At 35.9% G+C, this 26,132-nt stretch overlaps 1 protein-coding gene across 1 annotated transcript in view; it reads left to right on the top strand.

The window, feature by feature from the left end:
• Positions 1 to 26,132, top strand: part of IPO5 (importin 5) — a 37,855-nt gene that overhangs the window by 4,092 nt on the left and 7,631 nt on the right. The window contains exons 2-19 of the mRNA XM_031466235.2: positions 1,443 to 1,523; positions 4,054 to 4,246; positions 5,945 to 6,047; positions 7,122 to 7,218; positions 7,433 to 7,537; positions 9,861 to 9,983; positions 10,068 to 10,188; positions 11,963 to 12,050; positions 13,882 to 13,988; positions 17,276 to 17,400; positions 17,490 to 17,579; positions 17,668 to 17,841; positions 19,968 to 20,186; positions 21,222 to 21,305; positions 22,672 to 22,804; positions 22,891 to 23,012; positions 24,555 to 24,651; positions 25,810 to 25,982. Coding sequence (XP_031322095.2) covers positions 1,443 to 1,523; positions 4,054 to 4,246; positions 5,945 to 6,047; positions 7,122 to 7,218; positions 7,433 to 7,537; positions 9,861 to 9,983; positions 10,068 to 10,188; positions 11,963 to 12,050; positions 13,882 to 13,988; positions 17,276 to 17,400; positions 17,490 to 17,579; positions 17,668 to 17,841; positions 19,968 to 20,186; positions 21,222 to 21,305; positions 22,672 to 22,804; positions 22,891 to 23,012; positions 24,555 to 24,651; positions 25,810 to 25,982 — 2,235 coding nt within the window. The remainder of the gene's footprint in view (positions 1 to 1,442; positions 1,524 to 4,053; positions 4,247 to 5,944; positions 6,048 to 7,121; positions 7,219 to 7,432; positions 7,538 to 9,860; positions 9,984 to 10,067; positions 10,189 to 11,962; positions 12,051 to 13,881; positions 13,989 to 17,275; positions 17,401 to 17,489; positions 17,580 to 17,667; positions 17,842 to 19,967; positions 20,187 to 21,221; positions 21,306 to 22,671; positions 22,805 to 22,890; positions 23,013 to 24,554; positions 24,652 to 25,809; positions 25,983 to 26,132) is intronic.

Raw genomic sequence — 26,132 nt, 5'->3', positions numbered from 1 at the left:
CTTATGTATTAGAGAGGAACTTGAGGTTGTCAGAGGATTTTGAGTTCTCTTTTCCCCAGAAGGTGTTCTTCCCCAGACTGAGGTATGTTTGAGAAGTTTGAAAACGGTGTAACACTGCGTAAATAGAACTGGTTGTTTAGTGGAGTCAGCCCTGAGAGGTGAGACCTGGAGAGAGCATGCCATCCTAGGGAGATTTGGGGTACCAGTTGACCCCAGAAGACTAGAGTTCTTTCTACTGTTTATTGTCTATGACCTTGAGCAAGTTATTTAACTCCAGGGCCTTTATTTCCTTATCTAACAGTATGTCAAGGGGTATCACAGAGCCCTGTATGAATGGGATGTTCTTGAGGAGAAGCCCAACTTTCCCTCCCTTTGTCCTCATCACTTCTGTCCAGAGAGAAACCAGGTAGACTGTAGGGAATTGTAGCTGTTAAAGAGTGGACAAACTCTTTGAATTTAAGGTTGCTAAGAAATTAACATGTTATCTACAGTGTATCCTTAAAGTGGATAGATGAGAATAGACTGTTTATTAAGAGGCCCCTGTGGATGGGAAACAGTTCCAAAGGTACTTAAAATAATGATTTATTTTCCACATTAGAAGACTGCCATTCAAAATTGTATGCATGAACATGAATTTATACTTCTCTTCAATTTACTTTTGCAGACATCATGTACCTAGGTCCTGTTTTTTTACCCACTCTGACAATCTGCCTTTTAATTGGTGTCAATTTTTTATTGTTAACCAGTTTGCGCTCATTTTACATTATTAATGGAGAAGGAAAGAAGTGTCCTGAGTCACAAAACCTAGATTTCTAGATCTATTAAAGTGATATTTAAAAATGGTATTAAGTTTCCTGGCCAACTTTATCACGACCATATTCATTTATAATGTGGTTTTAGTATAATCCTTGCTTGAAAGAAGATGTAGCATAAAGAAGTTGAACACTTGCCGTTTCTCTGACTTGCTCCATTTGAGGATATTTCTCCAGCAGTTGTAAGTAGTAATTTAAACCAGTTCTACATCCTCTGGTCTAAAAACTGTTGACAAGATAAGCAGTTTTCCATGATGTAAGGGGATATTGAGTGAGCACTTATTTTGCAGCATGGTGGCTCAAGTCACCTTGAGTAAGTTTTTCACTCTCTTATGCCTTGAGTTTTACTAATCAGAGGAGTCTAAGTTGAGAAAACATACATATACATCAGAAAAATCTATCTAAGGGGTAAAGGTGGACGAGAACTTGATAAGTAACTTCTTCGGCATCCTCTCTTTCCTGACCTATCCAAAGTGTGTTCTCTGTCACAGGAGAAAACCTTCACACCAGCCCTGGATCCTGTGATGACGCACGTGTGGATCTTTCCAGCTCTTCCTTTCAGCTCTTTTTCATGGTATTATGACGATTTCTGACATTATATTCTAACCTTTAATGTTCCTTTTCGTGTAGGAAACCTATGAGAATATCCCAGGCCAGTCAAAGATCACGTTCCTCTTACAAGCCATCAGAAATACAACAGCTGCTGAGGAGGTACTACTCTCGTGCTTGAGATTATGACAGTCTTACTAAGATGGTGGTCAGAGTGGGTAATGAGAACTGCTGTATACCGCATAGACATTGCCAGAACTTTGAACTTATTTCTTTGCCAACAGTTCTTTGGAGATACCATTTTTTTTGAAGTACTCTGTCAAAGAATGAGAGTTGTTGGGTTTTTTTTAACTTTTTCTTTTTTTTTTTAATGGAGGTACTGGGGATTAAACCCAGGACTTCATGCAAGCTCAGCACACACTCTACCACTGAGCTGTTAACACCTGCCTTCTGCCCCAGCTCCACAAATTTCTTTTTTTCCATGTAAGGTGATGTATCCAAAATATTTTTTAAATAAATGATTTTTAAATAATTACATAAAATTATTAAATTTAAGTGATATCTGTAACTAAAATTTTTTTTCCTTTTAACAGTTCATTCTGAAGGAGGAAATTTAATTCATTCATTGTTTTAGTGTGTTGCCAAGTGATTCTGAAAAGATACTTTTTGTCTTTAAAATTTTTATGCTTATAGCTATCTAGTTGGTGAAGAATATGTGCAAAAGATGTATAAGGACAAAGACACGCTTTGTTAGAGTTCTTTAAAAATCATAGTTTGGGGGAGGGATAAATTGGAGGTTTGGGATTTGTAGGTGCTAACTACTATATATAAAATAGATAAACAAGGCCCTACTGTATAGCACAGGAAACTGTATTCAATACTTTAGCATGACCTATAATGAAAAAGAATTTGAGAAGGAATATATATATATATAACTGAATCACTATGCTGTATACCAGAAATTAACACAACATTGTAAATCGACTATACCTCAATTTTTTAAAAATCATGGTTGTTAGCAGATGACCTACTTGCTGTACTAGATTCAAATTCATAGTCTGTTACTGCTTTTCTGTGCATTTAGCAACTAAGTTTATCTTCTTGGAAAGTAATATCCTTATATATGTTTTACGATAAGTGCATTTCCTCTGGTTTGGAAAAGATGTCACAATAACCCAAGTTTAGAAAACTTACTCACCTATGAAACATTGCATTTAGAATTTGGTGAACTATATGTAAAATACTTACATTAACACGTGATGAAACTGAAGTCATGCTAACCTTGTACATGGTATTACACCTGACTTCTTGTAGTCATTCAGTTTAAATTAAATTGGCAATTTAGTGTTCTCTGATAACACTTAGAAAACACTATAAAAACACCCCAGTTCTTTAAAGCGGAACAAAAGGCATTTTTTTTTCACCTTTGTGATATACTTTTCCTTTAACTCAAAATAAATGATAAATATGGAAAACAAACATAGAAGGAAAGTTGTCTCTAAAAATAGCTGGCTGTTCTAATCCTTGAAGATTGATGCATGTTAGCTGCAAACAAATCTTAAAACCAAGAGTAAAAGTATTGAATTTTATTTTTAAAAACCTGTATTAAACCCTATTTAAATCTTGCTTTGAGTTAGGAATTGGGTGATTATGAATAGCCTCAGCATCTTGGTTGTGGCTTCATAGTTCAGTGTATGTGTGAGAAAAATTGTACAAATTTTAACCACAATTGGGATTTTAACACCTTTGAATCCTTTCTTGAGCATACATTAATTTTTCTTTAAAGTTTGTTGTCTGTCAGAAGTGATTCAGATAAAAAAAGTTTTCTCAGAAGTAAATGGAGGGAAAAGATGGCAAATTTTATTTGTATAGCTTAACTTATTTTGTTGTTGGCCATAGTCCCAAACTAATTGTGATCAAGAGTACATGCAGTCCAGAAAAAAAGAATGTGAAAAATTGGGTTTAGTATTTTCAATGGCTCATTGACTTAATAGGATAAAATTTTAGAATGGCATTTGTCTCAGCTTTTCTTTTGGTAATCTGAAGGAATATTATACAGAAAATGCCAAATTTAAATACATTTTACATATTTGAAAATGGGATATATACACACAGAGATCAGTTAGTAGTTTTTAGGTATTGGGAACTTGTAGTGATCATTTGCATGAATGAAGTGTAAAGATAAATGGATGTGATAGCATATTATCCAAGAGGTTAATGAAAGGGTGATGCTATAGTAGGACAGACCAGGCTGGGAGCGTAAGATTGGGTAGGAAAGGCACTTCATCTACTGGAATGAGAGCCAGATAGAGAAGGAAGAAAAGAGCATTGTAGAGTTCATGATTTATATTAAGATTTATTTTTCTCCAAAGAATATGTTTAAAATAGGAATTAAAGACAGGTTTATCATTGCTAAGGTACATCTTTGTATTCGAGATCTAATATGTTGAGGGCTTTTCCTCAGCTATAAACAGAAATAGCCTTTGTGTGGCATTTTCTGTACAACAGACCAACGTGATTGGAAAGAGTTTTATGTATTTTACCTTTTTTTTTTTAAACCCTAACAAAGTGCTTTTGAAATGAATTGTAAAAATAGAATGTTGAAATACATCAATGGCAGAGTGAATGTAGTTTGTTGGAAATTTTTTCTCCAGTAAGACACCAAGTTATTAACAGTCTTATCTATTTATAGGCTAGACAAATGGCTGCCGTTCTCCTAAGACGTCTTTTGTCCTCTGCATTTGATGAAGTCTATCCAACTCTTCCTTCTGATGTTCAGACTGCCATCAAGAGTGAGCTACTAATGATTATTCAAATGGAAACACAGTCTAGCATGAGGAAAAAAATCTGTGATATCGCTGCAGAGCTGGCCAGGAATTTAATAGGTATGGATGCAAATGCATTTGTCATTGTGTTACAGAAGAAAATGAGTATACGTATCTGGTTTTTTTAAGTGAAATCTTGGAAGAAGACTCACAAGTACTTGGGTACCATTCATTCTGTTGCAAAACCAGAGTGATTATGAATTCTGCATTTAAAGCCAAAGTTGACAGATTGTTGTGAAATGTAGATATGATACTTACCTATTGATCTTCAAAACATCCCTGTGGAGAAGTAATTTTCTATTTTACTTGAAAACTGTCAGTTTTATTTTCCCCTTAATCTGTAAAGTTTTGAAAGCATGGTCTAAATTATAAACTTGCTGATAGAAGTAGACATCAGTGGACTGCAGGTGCTTTTTGGCTGTTATATTTGTGTGTTTATAAATTAAGCACATATGCTTATCATACTATATACATTATTAAATACCCAAAAATATTTTTAAAGGATAAGACAAATGAAAACATTTAAAAATGTGTTTTATCAACAGCTGAAATTCTTTTTGGTCACACTAAAAATAATATAGTTGGCTATACTTTGTTTTTTTTTTTTCACAGATTCATACATGTGGTTTTAAACTTGGTTCATTTAGGTGGCATTATAAGGTTGAAAGAATACTTCTCTAAGATAAGGCTAAATGGAGGAATACTGTTGGTTGCATATTAGTAAATTATGACACTAATGTTTTAATCTCAGCTACCAGTAATGCAGGTGTTCTTGTTCAATTCACCTTACTGATACATCCAATTCTTAAAAATTAATAGGAAATATGTTAAATTTTTATATTTTAAATAAGTTCAAAACCCACAGAAACTTGAATTTTTTAAATAGCATGGAAAGTTCTATTTTCAAGTTTTTTAAGTGTGCAGATAGGAATTTTTATAGATTATATCATTCCTAACTCAAAATAACTTAATAATGGCAACTTTTCCAAAATATTTCCAAGTGCTCTCTCCATAAATTTTTTTTAAGCAGCTATTTTATCCCCTCTTAAAGCATCATCCTTAGGTTGAAGGGACAAATTAGGGCATTTTTTTCCTAATGTCAGCACACTTATCATTTCAGAGAAGTTGAGCAAATATGAGGGAAATTTTTTTTTAATGCGAACATCTGTAATATCTATAATTCTTAAGTTCTGATGGTATAACCAGTGTGTCTGTTAACTGGTACGGTGGATTTTTGTGGTTGTTCATTTTTGTTGTGCAAAGTATTAGAAAAATTCTGTTTTAAAATCTTGTTAAACACCTTGATAACGTTCTCTAGCACTTAAAACTGCAGACTGTGAGCACTGCTACAGGGTTCCCGTTCTCTAGTTTACAAGTAATAATTTGGTTCAAGACTTGTTTTTAAATATTAGCTTTGCTTATTTTTTAAACTCCTTAATTAACAATAGTATGTATGAAAGAGTCAGGCAGTCAGATAGTCAGTGTGTTGCCTTTTCTCCAAACCCCACTCCTTAGAAGTAGCCACCACTATTATCTGTGCTTATGTAACCCAGGTACCCACAATTGCTTTTTACTAGATTATAATACCATAGTATGGTTAAAGGTCCTAATTCTGTTGGAGTTTTTGTAAAAACATAGAGCAAGGGACACTTTCTACAGCCAAATATTTTGAATGAGGTTTATGAAATGAAAGGAGCCACCCTTAATACTTTGAAATTTTGATTGACACACTTTATGCTTGAATTTCTTTACTTTTAGATGAGGATGGCAACAACCAATGGCCTGAAGGTTTGAAGTTCCTTTTTGATTCTGTCAGCTCTCAAAATATGGGACTGCGGGAAGCTGCCCTTCATATTTTCTGGTATATACATAGATCTAATTTTTTTGGAAAAATTTAATATTATGAATGCCCAAAGCACATTTTAATTGATTGTTTTAGTCTAGCTTAACGTTTTAGACTTAATGCCTTTAGATGAGCTTTGTATTTGTATTGGAAGCAAAATTGAAAAGAACAAAGCTTTTCATTTTACATTATGAACAAGGATTCTCTGAAGTTTTCTTTCCTTTTGTCTTTTATGATTCTGAAAACATTTCTGGGATAGTTTCGTCTCCTTTAGGAGATTGACATAGTACCAAATGTAGCTTTCAGACAACTGCTTTAGTAATGACATCTGGAAGAAGAGAAAGAAAATGCTGGTGAATCCCTACTGTTCTCTGGGTCTTCTGTGACCAAGCTTTATGAAAACATAATATTTTAATAAACTCAGAATGCTCTAAAGTTAGGATGAAATGATTTCTGCATTAAAGAAATTGGGGGCTCACTGTATTGTTCAGTTTTACTGCATTTAAAATAATATACAGTTGGATTTATAACTTTTCAACATCATATACTTTTTTTTAAATGAGATATACCTTGAACATCAAAAGAAGACAAGGATAGATATCACGCCATTTTCGACTTTAGTTGTCAGATGTATCTTGTTTATATTGATAACCCAAATTGGAAAATTAATTAAAAGTATTCAGTTTGATTGTTTCCAAATTTAAAGTAGAGCAGAACTTGGACTACTTGGATTACCAAGATTGGGAGCAAATTGTGAACGTGGTTATTACAGTTACCACCTGAAACCCTGTGGTGACTCTTGTTCCATCCTGTACCTCAGGTCAGCTCCCCACGGAAACAGAGAGAAGGATAAAGCTGAGGGCTGGGATGGGTGGGCACCTGGGTAACCTCTAGTCTCAGGTGGATCCTCTCCACTATGTTTCTGTTCACTTGACCCCAAAAGAGGATTGCTTGAACGATGGGTAGATGATATTCAGTCTTAAGGATTAATGTACACTTTTGAGTCAGGTGGACGTTTAATTAGATGTTCTAGCTGACACCTTGGTAAGGTATAACGTAGTTTTTAAAGGATGCTTCGGATCATTTTTTTAGGAACTTTCCTGGAATTTTTGGGAATCAACAGCAGCACTATTTAGACGTCATCAAACGGATGTTAGTTCAGTGTATGCAAGATCAGGAGCATCCATCGGTAAATAATTTCAACTCCATTAATTTAACACCTGATTTAATATAGCATCTAACTTGTGGAGAGAAATCTATGTATTTGGAGATTGTCTTTACTTTTATACTTTAAAATATAAATACTAATTTTGCTGATAAAGAAAAATTTCATCTTAAGTAAAAAAACTTCAACTTGAATCCATCAAAAATTTCTCATGTTAGGCATTTTTACTCTATTTTAGATCAGGACATTATCTGCTAGAGCTACTGCTGCATTTATACTTGCAAACGAGCATAATGTTGCTCTGTTCAAACATTTTGCAGACTTGTTACCTGGATTCTTACAGGTAAGAAAACAGTTCAAACTGGGTGATATAATTATATCCTTGTTGGTTTTCTGTTGCTTAAATTCTCATCATAGTTTTGTAATGCATCCATTTATTCAGTAAATATTTGTTGGCTACTGTGTGCTGGCTGGGTATTGAGCAGTGATCAAAACATGCAAATCTGTCCCCACTGAGCTTACATCTTTTGCCTTCGGTAGACCTTCAGTCTCAGTTTCAAGTTTCTTCTGTAAGGCAAATGATATAAGGAATTTATGCTTATTATTGAATATATAATCACATAGGTTATTTCTGTTAAAACAACCAAAGAGCCTGTGAAATATAAAGCCCATTCTACATAAGGAGAAACTAGGGAGGAGAGAATAAGAAACTTGCCCAAGGTCACAGTGTTGGTAAGTGGTGGAATCAAGTGTGGTTCAAACCCAAATTGGACTGCAGTCCTTACTCTTAAACACAGGGCTTGTAACAGTTTGTATTATAAAGCTGATGGTTAATTAATATTATTGGATCCCAAGGATAAGTTATTTTAAGAACACCTTCTGCCTCAATCAGAATGTAAAATAAGCTTGAATGAGTTAGAGCAGTTATTCTCAACCTTGTCAGACCTCAAACCCCCTTTTAGAACAAGTATTTTATAACTTTCCATTACTCTATCTTAAAATGAAATTCATAGGTAACAACTCTTGTACAGGCACACGTTTTAAAAATATCAATATATGGCCCTAAGGTAATAGAAAGAAGAGATAGAAAGTAAGGTCTGATAAAGTGGCATGCTTTTCCATGTGTCAACGCTGTGGCCTTACTGCAACGAAAACATAGTAGCCTGGATGGTTCTAAGTGATGTATGTGAATGTGATAGCTAAAGTTGTGGACTGATACAGAGGTATCATTAACAATGCGGACACCATGATTTCTGTTACTGTTGTTGATTTGAACTGGTGATTTTTAGAAATGGTAAAGTTCTGGACAAAACAAAATGTGTGTTCATTCTTAATTTATAGAATATTTACATTTTGAGGGGAAAACATCATGGTACATTAAAACCAGGCAAAAAATAACTTGTGAGCTAGGTTCTAGGTTCAGGTCATTATAAATGAGCTTTTCATTTATGTGTCTGACATTTATAATCATGTAAGAGGCATGTTAAGGTCGGGTGAGTTCCTCGTAAACGTTTCTATCACAGATGTAGGACACACGGTACCCCTGGCCTTTGCATTTCCTCAATCTTGTGATAACCAAGAAATACCTCTTGGGAGAAATGGTGCCCCTGTTGGGGACTAGGTTAGAGAGTATTTAAAGGAGCTAAAACCAAGGTTCATATGTGATAAGAGTTATTACTGGGACTTAGTAGAAACTTTTTTCCCCATACAGTTAAATTAAAGAGAGTGAGTAGGTCAGTGACAAAACATTAATCGATGACACATTCTGTTGTTTTAGTAGTTGAGTTACTTTTTAAGTCTAATTTCAGATTTTCTTCCTCTGAATTTAAAGTTAAAATGTTGGCCAGAACTTCTAGGAGTCATGATTCTGAAATAGGCAAGGTAGCTATAAAAAGCACACTTAAGTACCACAATGACCAAACTTGACATCAAAGGAGAAATAAACTGGGTAATATTGGACACTTGAAATGTATCATAGGATCTGATATTTACTGTATGTATGAAAAAGATGAGGATATATGGACTTTCTTGTTAATAATGTGTCCATGTTGGTTCATCGATTATACCAAATATGCCACAATGATGAGGGATGTTGAGGGTAGGAGAGTATATATGGGTGGGTGAGTATATATGTGTGAGTATATATATATGTATCAGGCTATGTGCAAACTCTTATTTCCTGCTCAATTCTGCTGTGAACCTGAAACTGCTCTAAAAAAATAAAATATTAATTTTTTAAAAATTGTGATATATTCACAAAATAGCATACAATTCAGCAGTAAGTAAATAAGTTACTGATAAAAAAAAAAAAGAAAAAGGCTAGGATATGGATATTAGAAGGACAGAGAAAAAGAGATTCCTCTGGTTATGAAAAGAATTCTTTACCAGTCTTAAGTTTTGTTGTGACGGTTATAGTGTTACACTGATTTTAATTTTGACTTAGGTTTAAATCTTTATTTTGTATGTTTCTAGTTAACATTAGACAAAAGGAAGATATATAAGTGGTTATAGGTAGAACATTTGCATCATGTAGATTGCATGCTATTATTTAGTGAAAAATGAAACTCTAATTTCTCTGTTGTCTGCCTCTTAATGTTTTAGCTAATGAAGTGTCATAAAGTGACTCTTGAACACAAATCTTATTTTTTTTACTTCACCTTTTCTAGGCTGTAAATGACTCATGCTACCAGAATGACGATTCAGTCCTAAAGTCCCTTGTTGAGATTGCAGACACTGTGCCAAAGTATTTGCGTCCTCATTTGGAAGCTACTTTACAGCTGAGTCTAAAGGTAAATTAAAACCTTCAGTAAATGTTTTTTTTTTTTTTCAGTGAATAACCTGCTAAATGTATACAAATATGTCTTTCTTTGTAGTTGTGTGGAGACACTAGCCTCAACAATATGCAGCGCCAGCTTGCCCTTGAAGTGATTGTGACCCTCTCTGAGACTGCAGCTGCTATGTTAAGAAAACATACCAATATTGTTGCACAGACTAGTAAGTCAAAAGTCTTTACATAGTTGATGTTAAGGTGGCAAAATTGTTGGGTAAATTTGCTGAGAGTTGTCTAAGTTCACAGATATATTGGTAGAATGAATGTCCTTTCAAAGTCAGGTGAATCTAGGGAAAATACACATATATACACTTAACTGCATGGACCCAATCTGATGGCCGTGCTACAGCACCTTGAAGCCTCATAATAGCAGGCATGACTTCTAATACTTGGAAATAAACCAAAAGATTTATAAGAATTCTATGGAGGACACATTGAAAGACTAATAGAAGAACCAAATATCAGTATTCTTCAGATTAGTCTAAAAATTCAATATAATTTCAGGCAGAATCACAGTAGAGTTGGTCATGATAAGATTGATTCTAAGATTCACGTGAAAGAATACAGGACCTGGAGCAGCCATGACAATTTTGTTGAATAGGGTACAGATCTTGCTTACCAACTATGAAAATTTAGAGTTTATTGATGTTGCAGGTATAGACAGATGGATAGAATGGAACAGAAGGGTCCAGGAGCAGACTTCCCTCAATGGAAATAAAGTGGTCTTAATATTTGAAAAGATAATTCATCAAAGGTCACTGAAAGAACTGATTATTTCTATGGGAAAAATATAGCCCAACCACAAATATCCTAAGAAACCCAATTTTCAGTTAATTAAACATGAAATAATACAGATACATTTTGTAAGTAAACCTTAATAGGACGTGATTTTTTTTAAGACTGAGTCAAAATCCACAGATGCAAACATTGCTAAATTTGTACTAAAATAATTTTTTGACCAACCAAATACACAATAAGTGAAATTAAAAGGTAAGCCACAGCCTGGGAAAAAATTAGTTGCAGTGCACCCAGTCAACAAAGTTTTGATATTCAGAAAGTAGATAGAGGCTGAGAACAGGAAACTTGCAAAAAAGAAATCTGAAATAGCTAATGAACACTGTTCAGTCTCAGTAAAAACCAATTGTAAATAATTATCAAATACCAGTTGTCAGAAAGTTGGACAGTGTCAAGCATTGAAGGGTGTGGAGCAGAGAGGATTCCCAAGACCACGTCACATCTCGTGAAATAAGACCGGCCTCTAGCAATCAAGTTTATGCCACCACCATGGGGAGCACTGCAGTAGGTTTTAGTAATTTTGAAGGTACTTGAAATAATTTCCTGCCCTGAATTGACACTTGTCAAGGTGATGTGTATAAGAATCTCATCAAAGTGCAAGTTGTAATAGGAAGAAAATTGGGAACAACCAAAACGTCCATCTACAAGAGAGTGTGTTTATACAGTGGAATGCTGTGAAGTAATTCTAGTGAAATCCGTGTGTATTGAGGAAAGCAAATTGCTGAAGGATATATATAGTTTGATACCATTGATTATATAAAAATAAAATCTTGAGGTAGTACTACATTTTGTGTATGGATAGAGAAATCCCGCAGTTCAAACGTGGGAACAGTTTGGTAATGAGAAACATTGATTTTATTATGGTGCTTGCTTCTCACGAGGGAGGAAGAGGATGCAATAGGATTCGGGAAATTTGACTCTCATCCTTAATGTTCTTTCTTTAAAAGAACAAAATCTAAATGCAGTGTGGAAAAAAAATTTTTTTTTAACAATCCAGATTTTGGAGGCACAGGCAAATAATTTTTTTGTTTTAGTCTTAGAGGCAAAGTAAATCCTTCATTTTTTACTTATTAAAATTCTTAATAGTAAATGATGTTATTGACAAAATTTAAAAGTCAGGGATGAAATAATTGTTTACTTTAGTTCCTCAGATGTTAGCAATGATGGTTGACCTTGAAGAGGACGAGGACTGGGCAAATGCAGATGAACTAGAAGATGACGATTTTGACAGGTAATCATACACACCAGATACCACGTGGAGGCTCCTTGACGGAATAGAGCAAGTTCAGGTGGCGGTGAGAGCGGAGAGTTATAAGGCCTGTCTCTTCCCCACTGTGTTCTGTAAATCTGAAGATAAACGTCTAAGTTTGGAATATGGGACATTTAGGCTTCCTCTGTTGTATGTTTTTCTGTATCACATTTTATAAATATTTATTTTTAATAAAGTAGCTATCTTTTCTACTCATCTCACTCTAACTTTTCTTGAAGAATTTTTTAAGGGTATCTTCTAAAATATGTGTAATGCAGCTTTTTTTGTGATAAATACATTTATATGCATAGACCTTAACTTAGAATAGTTGTTTCAGCAAATTCCCTGAATTTTCCTCATATAATGCAATGTAAGTTCGGCTAGGGAGGAAACAGTAATGCTGAGATCTGTACACTGGGTAACAGTTAGCACTGACATTATTGTTTTACTTTTTCAACTTAGTAGGCTCCTGTAAATAGATTCCTATGGAAAAGTCAACCAAGATCTATATTCACTGTGAAATAGTGATAATGGCCCCTTACATGTGTATGAAACACGGCACTTCAGAGCTGTTATTTTAATTGATTCTTTCAGTAGTCCTAAAGGTATATTATCATAGTACAGATGCAGAAATGGAAAGGGAGGATTGAGTGATTTGTCCAGGATTGCATAGCCAGTTAGTAGACCCGGTATTAATACAATTTCTCTTACTCTTCCCACTGCATTATGCTACCTTACCTCCTTTCCTTAGAAAGAAGTGAAATTATTTCCCTGAAAGACTGGTAGTCAGAATAAACTACTATAACAGATATTAGATACAATTATAAAGACATTTGATTTACAGAATATATGGTCTATTTATGAAGCTTAATCCTATTATTGAAAATGACTGACTTCCAGCCTAAATACTGCTTTGAAGTATGTGAAAGTAATCCTTCGCTGGAAATCACTCAGTAGGGCTGAAGAGAAGACTGGGCTCAGATCAGGTTTCTTTTCCCTGGTTCACTTATTATAATGTACTACCTGGCTTTTCATTTGCCCCATAAAAGGCACCTTGATTTATATGGTATATGAAGCTATTTTTTCTGGACTTGATGAATAAGATTTTATCTGTGAGTCAATAGGCCATAACTATGTTCTCAAGATCAGTTTAAGTCTAAGAACCTGTTCTAGAAGTCATAGTTTCATCTTTTTTTCCTTGCCTTTACAGAACAGATAAAGATTATGCACATGACAAACTCACTGTTAATCTTGCAGTTCTGAAACAATACATGTGCAAAGGCTTTTATGCCCAGATTTCTTCAGTTTTCAGTAAAAAAGCTAGGATTGAGTTTGACCTATGCATAATTTTTTGCAGTGCAATTTTCGCCCCTTCAAGATGAGTAAGCCCACAGCGAGGAGAAACTCTTACTCAGGCTCAGCACCCTTGTCAGTTTTCTCTGTTCTGTCCACGGATAAGTTTGAAGAATATGTTTCTAGGAAATGAGATACCTAAGGCTCTCCTAAACACTCTGCTAATCCCTCTGAGTCTTTAAAGTGTTACAAGCTAAGTTTTGACCAGTGGCGGGGGTGGGGGGAGTCTTGAAAAATCAGATTGAGACATAAGACTTTTAAACCATGGTGAAGCGTAACAAAAATTTTATCCCCCACCTCCTGCCTTTTTTTAACCCACGCATTGACTACATACATTAGAAAGACTGCTTCAATTATTCTTTCAGTCCTAATTTAATAACATGTTTAGAAATACTGTCTGTGCTGTATACTATTCTTGTGCGTTTTGCATATGTCACATACGCTGTTCTGTTGTGTGTAGCAATGCGGTTGCTGGTGAGAGTGCTTTAGACCGAATGGCTTGCGGACTTGGTGGAAAGCTTGTCCTGCCGATGATCAAGGAACACATTATGCAGATGCTTCAGAATCGTAAGCTGTTATCCCTTTCAAATGTTAGAATAGTGGAGTGTGGTTTTCCCAGTCTTACACTCTAACAAATCTTGGGCTGTTTCTAAAAGTTAATCTTTGCCTTTTTATATTCTATGCTCAATCTAATTCTCATATTGATAAAATTCTATTTAGTCATCTTTAGAACCACCCAGCCTTGGGCTAAAGAACATTTTTTCCTCAGTACTGCAGATATTATTCAATTCTCCCTCCCCAGAATTGGCTTCAGGAAAAAATTATAAATTCTAAGGAAAATGTCAGATTTACTCCCTAGCCAGAAATATCTAAATTTGAATTTAAATAAGGCATCATTATTTGAATGTTTATGAAATAGTAGCATATTTGATTTGTACAGTCTTTCTTCATCTAATATCTTTTATTTTTAAAAAATAGCTAGTATAATCAGAAGAGAAGCCGCTTCTGTATTTCTTTTTTATATTCCTAACAAATATTTGGTCATTTGTTAGCCTTGTACCTATAATGTATATCAATACCAAAAATTGTTGTTGTTTACCTGTTTTATTTTTGTCTTATTAATTACAAAGTTAATGTGCTTGACATTTTTTAAAAGTTCAAATACAGAAATGGATAAACTAAAAGTCCCATAACTTAGATTAAGGTAGCCACTGTTAACAGTGCTCTGAGACTTTTCTCTGACCTCATTTACACATATATGAAGTTCTTTAAAGTGGGAATATGGCATACAGACACCATGCTTACTTTAATCTTTTGCTCCACAGTATATCCTGTCACCACACATAGTCTCCCTTACTTAACAGCCACATGGCATCCCACAGTTCCCCATTAAATCTTAATAGCTTTGTTGATAACAGATAATGCTACTGCATACATTCTTCTGTAGAAATCCTGGCTTACTTGTATGAACATTTGTATCTGTTGCATCATTACAGAGACACACTTGAGGGTCAGACCACTGATTTAGGATCTTAAAGTAGTGAAACGGAGTAACAGTATCAGCTTCACGTGAAAGTGAATTATTGAGAACTCCAGCCCTTATGTTTTTACCTAGCTCCTTTTACTCTCTAAGATTCTTATTTATCTTAAAAGGGCATGATCTAAAACCATTATCCCTTTTTAGTGCTGTGATTTTATATCTGGGTCTTGAATAATAGTCTCCCCTTTCTTTTACCCCCTAAATTTTTTGAATTTCCTTTTTTTTACCCAGAGGGATAGAGACGGTATCACAGATTGCTCAGCCTATAAGAGCTATTTGACAGAATCTAGCTTTAGACATTTTTAAGGTGAAGAAAGTAAAGCCCCAAGACAAAAGGTTGCCCAGGTCACCCAGCTCTCAAGTGTTTCTCCATTGATTTATGCCACTCTTCAGATATGCTGTGGTTTTGTGCTTATGATTTATAGTTAAAGAATTTGACTTTTAAGTTCCTGCTACAACTTAATAGCTGGTTGTAGGTTTCACATCTATGGTAATGGGCTCTTAATAAAGATACATTATTGCTGAATGTTAGACTTTGAGCAAGTCTGAGCCTTTGTTTCCTTCTCTGTTAGAACAGAAAAAGGAAAGTGATGCTTGTCCTCCACCCAGGGTTGGAGTTAGGATCCAAGGGTGTATTTAATACTTAATGTGAAATGAACTTTAAAAATGACAAACAATACATATTTTCTAGTAACTTATCATATTCCACTCTACTTTAAAAATAGTTTTATTATTTTTTTCTTTAAATAATAAACAGCAATTTTTTTAAATCTTAAAAGTCAAAGGAGGAAAACCATTTTCAAACCCCAGTACCATCCCATCACATTTGCTGGACATACTTCCAGGAACTCTGCACATTGAAAATAAATGAGACACAACTTTTTTAAAATCTCTGAACCAAATATAGACACCTTTCTATTTCAATATTTTGAATTAGTAAGTCCAGTATGCAAAGATGAGTGTCAGATACTGGTTTCCTAGGATTATTATTCCTCAGTTGGGAAATTTTGGCTTAATGTATATTAAGTAATTGAAACACATTTTAAATATATATATGATGTTATTATAAATAGTAATAAAGTTTTAGTATTTAATAGGAAAAGTAGCAATTTTTCAGAGGAATTAATTCATTTTTACATGAGTTTTGTACTCTCCCCAAAGGGAAAAATTAAATCTGATAATCTAATGGAGGGTTTTTTTTTACAGCTCAGTTAACCCTTATACCAGCAGTTCTCAAAACTTTCTAGTCTCAGGACTCCTTTACACTTAAAAATTACTGAGGATCCCAGAGTGTTTTTGTTTATGTGGGTTTTATCAGTGTTTGCTGTTGTAGAAATTAAAACCAATATATTAAATATTCATTTAAAAATAACAATAATAAAACCATTACATGTTAACAGAAAAAGCATTTTTCAAAAATGTCTTTTTTTCCATTTTTATAAATATCTTAGATTTAGCTGAATTCTTGTGTCTGCTTCTGCATTCATTCTCTTGAGATTTCACACATGTTGTAATTCTTAGAACACTACTGTACCCTCAGAATGAGTGTGAAAGAGTAATATTATTAGGAGAATAATTTTAAACTTCTGGATTCCCTGAATGAATCTCAGGGAATCCCAGGGTTCTTGAGCCTCACTTTGAGAATCAGTGCTGTACACAGATTCCAGCTTTTTATATTTGTGTATTTTATATTGTTGCACAAGGAATTTGAACCAGCCTAAAGGGAATAGTAATATAGTAAACATAAATATTTAGAAATGAGAGGCAGGGAAATTATAGAGTAGAACAGTCCAGTAAAATAAACAGCACTTAGCTAATGTTCTGTTACTTAAATCCAGACAGCCGTTATTCACATTAGAATGCAAGTAAGATTCATTCCTGTTATTAAATAAAAATTCTTCAAAAGCAGCATCTTTCTCTTTGGCTTTTTTTCTTTCTAAAGAAATGTGACCATGGAGATCATTAAATCTCTATTCGGTAAACAAGTGTGTGACACAGAAAACCCACGTATTTATTGCTTATAATAAACCTTAGGGGGAACATCTCTTATTTTAGGTGGTTGATATAAGTACTGATAAGCTCTTTGCTTCCATGTGGCCTTCTAATTTTTGGTGTAGAAATGCTCTTGTGACATAACCACTGTGACAATGAAGTAATCCAGTCAGGTACTTTTTCTATTTTTCTAATTAACAAACATACCTGAAAGTATTTTGTTTTTTTCCGAATGAGGAGACCCTGTTTATACTTTTGCCTACCAGAAGGACATGGCTGTAGTATCTGATTGCTCTTCTTTCCCGTGTGACTCTCTCTGCAGCTGACTGGAAGTATCGGCATGCAGGATTAATGGCCTTATCCGCCATTGGGGAAGGATGTCACCAGCAAATGGAGGGAATTCTAAATGAGATAGTAAATTTCGTTTTGCTTTTTCTTCAGGATCCTGTAAGTACTGTGAATATTCGATTCGTATTATTGTCATAGTTTCACAAGGGACCCCATTGCCTTTACTAATACAAAGGCACCTATTCCAGCATCCCAGAGTGAGGTTTGCAGCCTGTAATGCTGTGGGACAGATGGCTACAGATTTTGCCCCTGGTTTCCAAAAGAAATTCCATGAGAAGGTAAGTTACAAGCCTGCAGATACTCAGGTCAAACTCTTCAAAAGAGGGGTGGCATTTCCAAATGTCTGTATCTGCTTGCATTTCACAGGTGATCGCAGCTCTGCTGCAGACCATGGAAGACCAGGGCAATCAACGCGTGCAGGCCCACGCAGCTGCCGCCCTCATTAATTTCACTGAGGACTGTCCCAAGTCACTGCTTATTCCATATCTAGATAATCTGGTGAAACATCTGCATTCCATCATGGTCCTTAAACTTCAAGAGGTAAGTTTCAAGATCTTTAAGCTCCACTTATAGAGATTATTTAGGTTAATTTGACGGGTAAGACCTGGAGAAAGGGGGACTTTTCAGCATAGCCATAAAGAGTAGAAAGTTAAAAGAAAGATGTTCCAGGTTGTTCTAAGTAGAATAATTCAGGCTTGACCAGAGAATGGGCCGATGTTGGACTTGGGAAAGATGGTCTAAAGGTTGGGTAAAAGCAGCATGTGAATTGCCTGGAAAACAAGGCAGGGTTATTTTTGAGCTCTTTATGTAAATTTGGAAGAATTGTTTTGTGTTCTTAACTGCTGCAAGAAATCATGATAACATGATTATAGGAAATGAGCACAGTAACAATGTGAGGCATAAACAAAAATAGGGAAGATTTAAGGCAAGACCATCATACAATCATTGTTCAGGGAGCTTAGATGGTACCTGTGGAAACTGGAGGAAAAGGTGATTCTGAGAGAGATTTCTCAGGAAGCATTAGCAATTTCTTTCTGCCTGTTTGAGTTTTAAAAGATGAAAGAAGAGAAGGAAGCAAAAAGTATTGATCATTCTTTAACCTGGGTGACAGAGAAAATGTGAAAAAGAATATCCTTTTTTCTTTAACTATCTTGAATTCCTAAGATAAGGCCTACGCATCCCAATAGAAGATGATTTATAGTTACAGCTTAAGAGGCAACCTCAAAATAAGTGAATGATGTCAGAGTAACAGCATGAGAGAGAAAAGATGCAGGTACGAAAGGCAAAGATTGAAACCCATTTTTTTGTCAAATACAAAGAAAAATATATTTCTACTATAAAATGAAATGAATAAAAAGAACATGGAAAATAAGTCTTTTTTTTTAAACTTTTGAGCAGACATAAAGTTACTGTTGAGTTACTATAAAAGCTTCTAACACTCAGTTTCTGTTCTCTAACTCATTATGAACTGGTAACAGTTCATAAACTACACCTGGCCCAGTGTTGGTCTAAAGGAGAACAGGGAGGAAGACAAGAAAAAGGGGGTTTGAAACAAAGGATGGGTGCTCTGTGTTCAGGACTGTGAACTAAGAACACGGTACAGGAACATGAGTGTATCTGAAGACAGGCAGAGGTGGACCCAAGGTGAAGGCAGATCAGTTCGGTTAGTTGGTTAAGTCAGAAATAGATGGATCAGATGTGACTTTACTAGCAGGTTTGGGTAAAGGGCCGAAATGTGAAAGGTGGCTCTGTGTTGCCATCCCCTCCCCTCCCCATGGGTCAGTATGTGAGACACTTAAAGACTGAAGGAAGGAGTCGCTAAGATGGTTGGCAGGGAGGGTCAAGTACGTGAGTGAGAGTTGTGCGAAGAGAGGGCAGCCATGGAAGGACATTCCTTTGAAACCAGAGGCCAGTCATGCACTAAACCCAGGTGCTGAGATGCAAAAGAAGGGATAGTTAACCTTTTAAAGGTGTGTTGGACTCATAGCACAAGGAGAAAGCTCTGGCAAGAGTGCCCAGATGACGAGGGGAATGAAGAACATCTGGAGTAGTTTACTGGGTCAGGTGTTCATCTGAATCTACGGGACTTAGAAAGTAATATTGCCAGGTGACAGCAAGGACCTACCTGCAAAAGCTCAGTAAGTATTCTAGCCAGATCGGAGAAGAGTGTAGATTTTTGGTGCAGGAGGAAGGGTGATCCCAGCTGTTTCACCACTATCAGGGGTGGGGGGGGTGGGGGGGCATCTCTCAGTGGCATTCTTAATGGTGTCTTCTGGAGAGAATCAGATAAGGAGGTACAGGAATGGACTATAAAGGGAATTTTCACCACCACAAACAGGACAGCACAAGATATATTGTAAGTAGTGGAAATAAATGAGGAAAAATGAAGGAAATTAAGCTTGGATACAGAAATGTTAAGGAGAGTCCAATTTGTGCTTGAGAACTAGCTGTGCTCTGAGGTAAAGCAGAAATGGTAATGAGCGCTGTGTTAACAGGCAGGATAGTTCAGCAGGGTTCTTCAGTCTGCTCTAAGACCTGCGGTCTCCCTCTGGCTGCAGGTGGGTGGGCCCAGCCTGCTGTTTTAGAAAAGCGCTCAGGACCTTGAAGGGAATTGTTCTTCCTGGTTCTCATCTGTGTGTTTATGTTGTGTGTCTTCCTTCTCCTAGTTGATTCAGAAAGGCACCAAGTTAGTTTTGGAACAAGTTGTGACATCTATTGCATCAGTTGCAGATACTGCAGAAGAAAAATTTGTCCCCTACTATGACTTATTTATGCCATCACTGAAGCACATTGTTGAAAATGCAGTGCAGAAGGAACTCAGGCTTCTCAGAGGGAAAACTATTGAGTGCATCAGCCTCATTGGTCTGGCTGTCGGGAAGGAGAAGGTAAGTGATCTGCAGCATGTGGCGTTTCCTGTCTGTAACTTGGCCGTGGAGGCGTTGCGGGTACTAGAGGGCTTTTCCTTCTGGTGAATGGTGTTCTGGGTGCTTGTTTTTTTCCATCCTCTTACTCTCGTATTACTTCAGTTTATGTATAAATAAATAGTCGCCTTTATTTTTTCATCATTATTAAGGTTTCTTCTTAACTCCATTATGCTCTCGAGACCTTCCCTTTTCCCTACCACATGTTCACTGTCTCTGGAGGCCTGTGGCGTTTAAGACCCACATGTTTAGTCTCACCCATTCAAACATGTGCCTGGGAACATTCTGGTTGCTTTCCTATTAATCCAAAAAGCATCGAATGTCCTAAGAGGAGTTTATATGCATATAGCTCTTCAGAAAATAATTAACAAGGACCATTAGCCAGTGTTTTTCTTCCCAGCCAACATCTGAGAGCTTTCAGAACTAATCCCAAAGAGGTTCCTCTGTCGTCAGCCTCTCACGCTCTGATTCTCAGAACTGTCAACATAGAACCTTTCCATCTGGTCTCCCAAAACCAGCATTATTATTATCTAATAAATTGTTTTCTGTGAGCTACTGGGAACCTAACCAATAAAACATCTTTGTGTTCCATGCTCTTTATTTTGGTTTTCAAACAGCCTTTGAAACACTTCTGTTTATACAGTGGAGATTGCCAGAACTACACAGAGTTAAATGAAAATCCAAAATTGTCTTTCTGGATTTGGATTATCTTTTTACTGCTAGAAATACATAAGCCATAGACCAAAACTCGATGCTGCTAGAAATATCTTTATACTGCAATTCATTCTGACCTTCACTGGAAAATAATGTTTTTCTAGAAAGAGCACTAAGTCTATTGCAGTATAGATGAAAAATTTTCAATGTAATACTTTTATCTGTGGGGAATGTAATAGAATTTGGAGGGAAGTTTTTATTATTCCACAAGAAGCAAAATTGCCTCTCTGATCTGATGTACATGAGTAATATTAGTGTCTTTTTACCCAAATATTTCCTTCTTAGTTCATGCAAGATGCATCAGATGTGATGCAGCTGTTACTGAAGACCCAGACAGACTTCAGTGACATGGAGGACGATGACCCGCAGGTAAGACAGCCCTGCAGGAGGTGCAGATAGTGCAGAGTTACATGTGCTAAAAAAAGGAGTCACGTAATAGGTTTCTCTAGATAACATCAACCCCTGGTTCAGGGACGTTCTTCACTCGTTTTCCTTCTACTCGGCACTCAGTTTTTTCCTCAGTCAGTTGCAGGCTACTCCTCTCTCCTGAACTCAAGATTTTGGTGTCATTGGGGTTCCATCCTGGGTCCTCTTATTTCCCCACTCCCCTAGGGCAGTGCCATCCACTGTCAAGGCTCCGGTTTTCCTCCATGTGCTTGTGATGTCAGATCTTTCTCTGAATTTAGGGTTCATTTATCCAGCCACTTACTAGATGCCTCACCAGGATGTCTCCTGGGCCTTTGAATGCCGCGTGACTTCCCTCCCTGTGAAAAGAAAAGGAAACACAGAAACCCCAGTTTTAGAACATATGCTCTCCTCACTCCGCCTGTGAACCAGCATTCCTTTAGCATAGAAAGAGCCCTCCCGCCTCAGCCTGGCTGACTCGTGCGCACATCCCATGGCCAGTGCTAGTCTCAGTGGTGGCTACTTATGACACTGTGTTGTAATAACATCGTAAACGTCTGTCATAGTCTTAGTGATAGTCACAAAGCCTGCTGTATGACAAGCATCGGTAAATGCTGAATTAAATCTTAACTTCACGATTTTTTTTTTTTTTTTTTTTTGGTTTTTTGAATTAGGAGTGGGTAGTGTGTTTGCACACACATGCATGTGAGATAAACACAGTGGAGGGTGAAAATCACTTTCTGGGCAATAGGGATGGTGAATTAGATCCAGATTGTAGGTAATTTGTAGGTGAGTTAAGCCTTCGTAAACACAGTAATAAGAAAAGAGATGTCTTAAATATATACATAACCACTTAACACAGAAAACTTAAACAGCCAAGAGAAGGGGATGTTTCGTTTCTTGGGTGTTAGTAAGTGTCTGATGAATGGAGTGTTAGATGTTAGGGGGTACAAAGTCAAATATGTTCCTGCCTTCAAGAAAGGTAGGGCCCAGCAGTTGAATGTTTCAGTGGGTTTTAGTTATGTGATTCAGATGCTATTAGAGAAAACTATATATTGCCTCTTGAAAGTAGGGAAAAATAAGGCATGGTGCTGGTCTTGACCTTTTGTCTCACCTGTTGTCTGTATCCCAGTATAGAAATTCACAGTGACTTTTCATGTTTCTGAGCATTTTAAGTATGGGGTTTTAGAAAATGCGCTATTGCTTAAAGAGCCATGAATGTATAATAAAACATTATTTCCATGAAACAGGGAAGTGGCTTTCTTTATGATGTCTTGTTTACCCATTTTTTAGAATCAGTTTTAATTTAGTTTTTAATTTTTTCCCCCAGATCTCTTACATGATCTCAGCATGGGCCAGAATGTGCAAAATCCTTGGAAAAGAATTTCAGCAATACCTTCCAGTGGTTATGGGGCCTTTAATGAAGACAGCTTCAATTAAGCCTGAAGTAGCCCTTTTAGATAGTAGGTGTCTTCACAAGGACATAGCAATTATAGAAGTTCTCTCTCTGTTGTTTTTAATGTGAATTTGCTTGCTTCTCTGTTAATAGCCCAGGACATGGAAAACATGAGTGATGATGATGGTTGGGAATTTGTGAACCTTGGAGATCAGCAAAGTTTTGGTATTAAAACTGCAGGACTGGAAGAAAAGTCAACTGCTTGTCAGATGCTGGTAAGTAATTACCATGCTTACTGAACTTTGTTTTACAGCTTCTCACATTTCTATACATTTCATAGGAGAGCTTTTCATAGTTGAAGAAATTATTTTGAAGAGTCAGGAATATATTCTTTAAGAAATAAAATAGAGAAACCTTCTGACACAACACTTCTACTTCTTGGTTTCTATCCTAAAGAAACCGTGGACAAGACCATTCACTACCAGTGTTGTTTTTAATAACAACAACAACAAAAAAAATGAATAGTTCAAATGCCTGTTGTTAGGAAGATGAGCAGTACTTACTCAGCCCTGGAGTACTGCACAGCCAATACACAGCTACCTTAGGGCAAGGATTTTTGTCTGGTTGGTGCTTGTATATAGTAGATGGCCAAGGAATATTTTTGAATGACATGTTATTAAAAATAAAACTGGTTTAATTTCATTTTGTATGGGGGAAAAAAGACATGTAGGAAAATTAAAATGTTTACAATGATTGTCTCTTGTGGTATTATGGAGTCTGTGTGTGATAAGCTTTCTTTGATTTGCTTTTTTTTTTTCAATGAGCATGTGTTACAGACAATGAGGGAAAATATACATATTTTTTAAATGGGGGAAGTAACTAGATTATTATATTTTAATATATTTTTATTTACTGTATGTATGTATGTATGTATGTATGTATGTATGTATGTATGTATATACACACACACACACATATATACATATAGAGGCACTGGAGGTTGAACCCAGGACCTTGTGCATGCTAGGCACGTGCTCTGCCAATGAGCTATACCCTCCCTCTCAGGGATAATATATTTTTTAAAAGATAGAATTAAGAAATTATAGTATATTATAAACTTAGCAGTTAAGTAAGCCTAAATAAAAGTTAATGGCTTAAATTTTATTTTGTGTTAATAAATCATGTTTCTTAATTTATTTAAATGTATATTTTGTGAACCTATTCTTACCAGTACTTAACTGCCTATAATTTTATAAATATTTTGGATTTTTTATAGTATCTTTTTCTCTCAACTTGAAAACAAATATAACATCTTTAAACAAAATTAGCAGATCTTTTAATGTAATAGAAGAGAATAAAGAAACAATTATTTTCAAACTGGTTTTTTCTGTCTCACTCAAGGGATTTTTTAAAAATTCAAAATAACATAAGTCTGTTTGCTGCAGATTTACAAAAGTGATGTGCTATGATTAAGGTTTCAAGCTTTTTTTTTTTAATCTTTAGTTCACGTTAATTAAGTAATATCTCTTGTTGGAAGTATTTTTGGAGTGTTGAAACTTTTGCTAAATTCTCCCACACACAGAATAAGAGTACAAAGTATTCCACCCTTTGAATGACATTATATGCTACAGTCATCATGTGGCTTCTCCCATTTTACAACTCTCTTTAGTTAGAAGACTAACCTGACATTCCTGCCTACGACTTTAAATGTAGTTCTGGTTAGGATACAATACTCTGGTCCTTATGAGTTTACAGTTTGTCAATAAATACTAAGAGATAAAAATTAACATGGATCTTGGTTTCTTCTCTGGTTTCAGGTTTGCTATGCTAAGGAGTTAAAAGAAGGCTTTGTGGAATACACTGAACAGGTTGTCAAACTCATGGTTCCTCTACTGAAATTTTATTTCCACGATGATATCCTATAATTTTTGAATGGGAAACACTTCTATAGATTTACTTAAGTTGTAGATAATTCAAGTGTTAGACTTTGTGCACACCGGAGGGTGCGTCACCAGTATTGTTTGCACTGATGTAGTTTCAGGTTATAAACTTGGTTCTTTGTAAGTACCTTTGTTTCATGTGTGTCAAAAACAGGAAAAAGAAAATGTCAGCTATCCCCTAGTTGACAGTTCTCTGTAAGGATTGCCAGTGCTTAGAACTGTGTATAAGTGTTACTTTTCCCAAGTATCTTTTGGTGGTGTTAAGAAAGTAAGACCTTTTTTTAATAGTTAGAGACTGACTGATTATTGACTTTCTGCAGCACATTTCAAATGTGGACAGCACCTTTAGGGAGAAATGTCTCCTGCTAAATCTGCGTGTTAAATGTTTTCCTCCTCAGTGCAGGGGCAGTAGTAACTAGTATGTATAGGTACACACGCACGCACACACATTCATAGGTGGGTAAAAAAGGACAGCCCAGTGGGGTGATGCAGCCTGGACCCAAACCCAGGTCTTTCTGACTCTCGAGCTCCTTTGTGGTAGTTCCTCACGCACATCCTGCAGTGGCATCCTTTAGAGAAGACGGCTTTTGCCCAGCAGACTTAATGCCCGGTGACAGAGCAGAATTATGTTTAAGAGAAAGTCTCAAGACTTTATTTTAGAAATGGCATTAGATAGAGGGAAGCAGCTTAATTGTTACTGAAAACTGAAACAGCTAATTCAGAAATTGATCCTCAGTAGTTTTCTTAGTAAAGTCATAGCTTCAGGACATCGTATTACCTGAAGTTTTGGGATAGGTACATCTCGAGACATGCTGTGAGAGGTCCAGGCCCTTTCACAGTCACTGTTAAGTTTGGGGGTTACCTCTGAGCATTCATTCCTGTTATGTGTAGGTGACAGAAAAGACAGGAGGTATATCTTAGGGGCAGGGAAACACCTGTCTTTATACACACATTATATTTAACACAAGCTCCTGCATTTCAATCTTAGGTAAACAGAAGTTGCTTAGCACTCTTGTTAACTCAGTGAGCATGTCCATATTTAAGTAAGCAAAATGATAAAACGGTCTTGAGGGTAGTGATTACAGTAAGTGTAACCTAAGGATAGTGGGTACATTTTCCTTAACAATAAAACGTGTTCGAGTGGCAGCAGCAGAATCCATGCCTCTTCTTCTGGAATGTGCAAGAGTCCGTGGTCCTGAGTATCTCACACAGATGTGGCATTTTATGTGTGATGCTCTAATTAAAGCCATTGGCACGGAACCAGATTCAGATGTCCTCTCAGAAATAATGCATTCTTTTGCAAAGGTAAATATTTTTCTCTTAAAAACTATGTATAAGGTTGTGTGCCCGTTTATTAGTCTTGCTAAATAAATAGGATTTCTTTTTAATGCTATAACGGATGATTTTCCTTTTCTACCAAAAATGTTCAGTTCTTTTTTACGTTAATATTTTGGT

The sequence above is a fragment of the Camelus dromedarius genome, chromosome 13 (assembly GCF_036321535.1).
Source record: "Camelus dromedarius isolate mCamDro1 chromosome 13, mCamDro1.pat, whole genome shotgun sequence".
Classification (NCBI taxonomy): Eukaryota; Metazoa; Chordata; class Mammalia; order Artiodactyla; family Camelidae; genus Camelus; species Camelus dromedarius.
The sequence above is the reverse complement of the archived record's forward strand: the minus strand, read 5'-3'. Positions and strand labels throughout refer to the sequence as shown.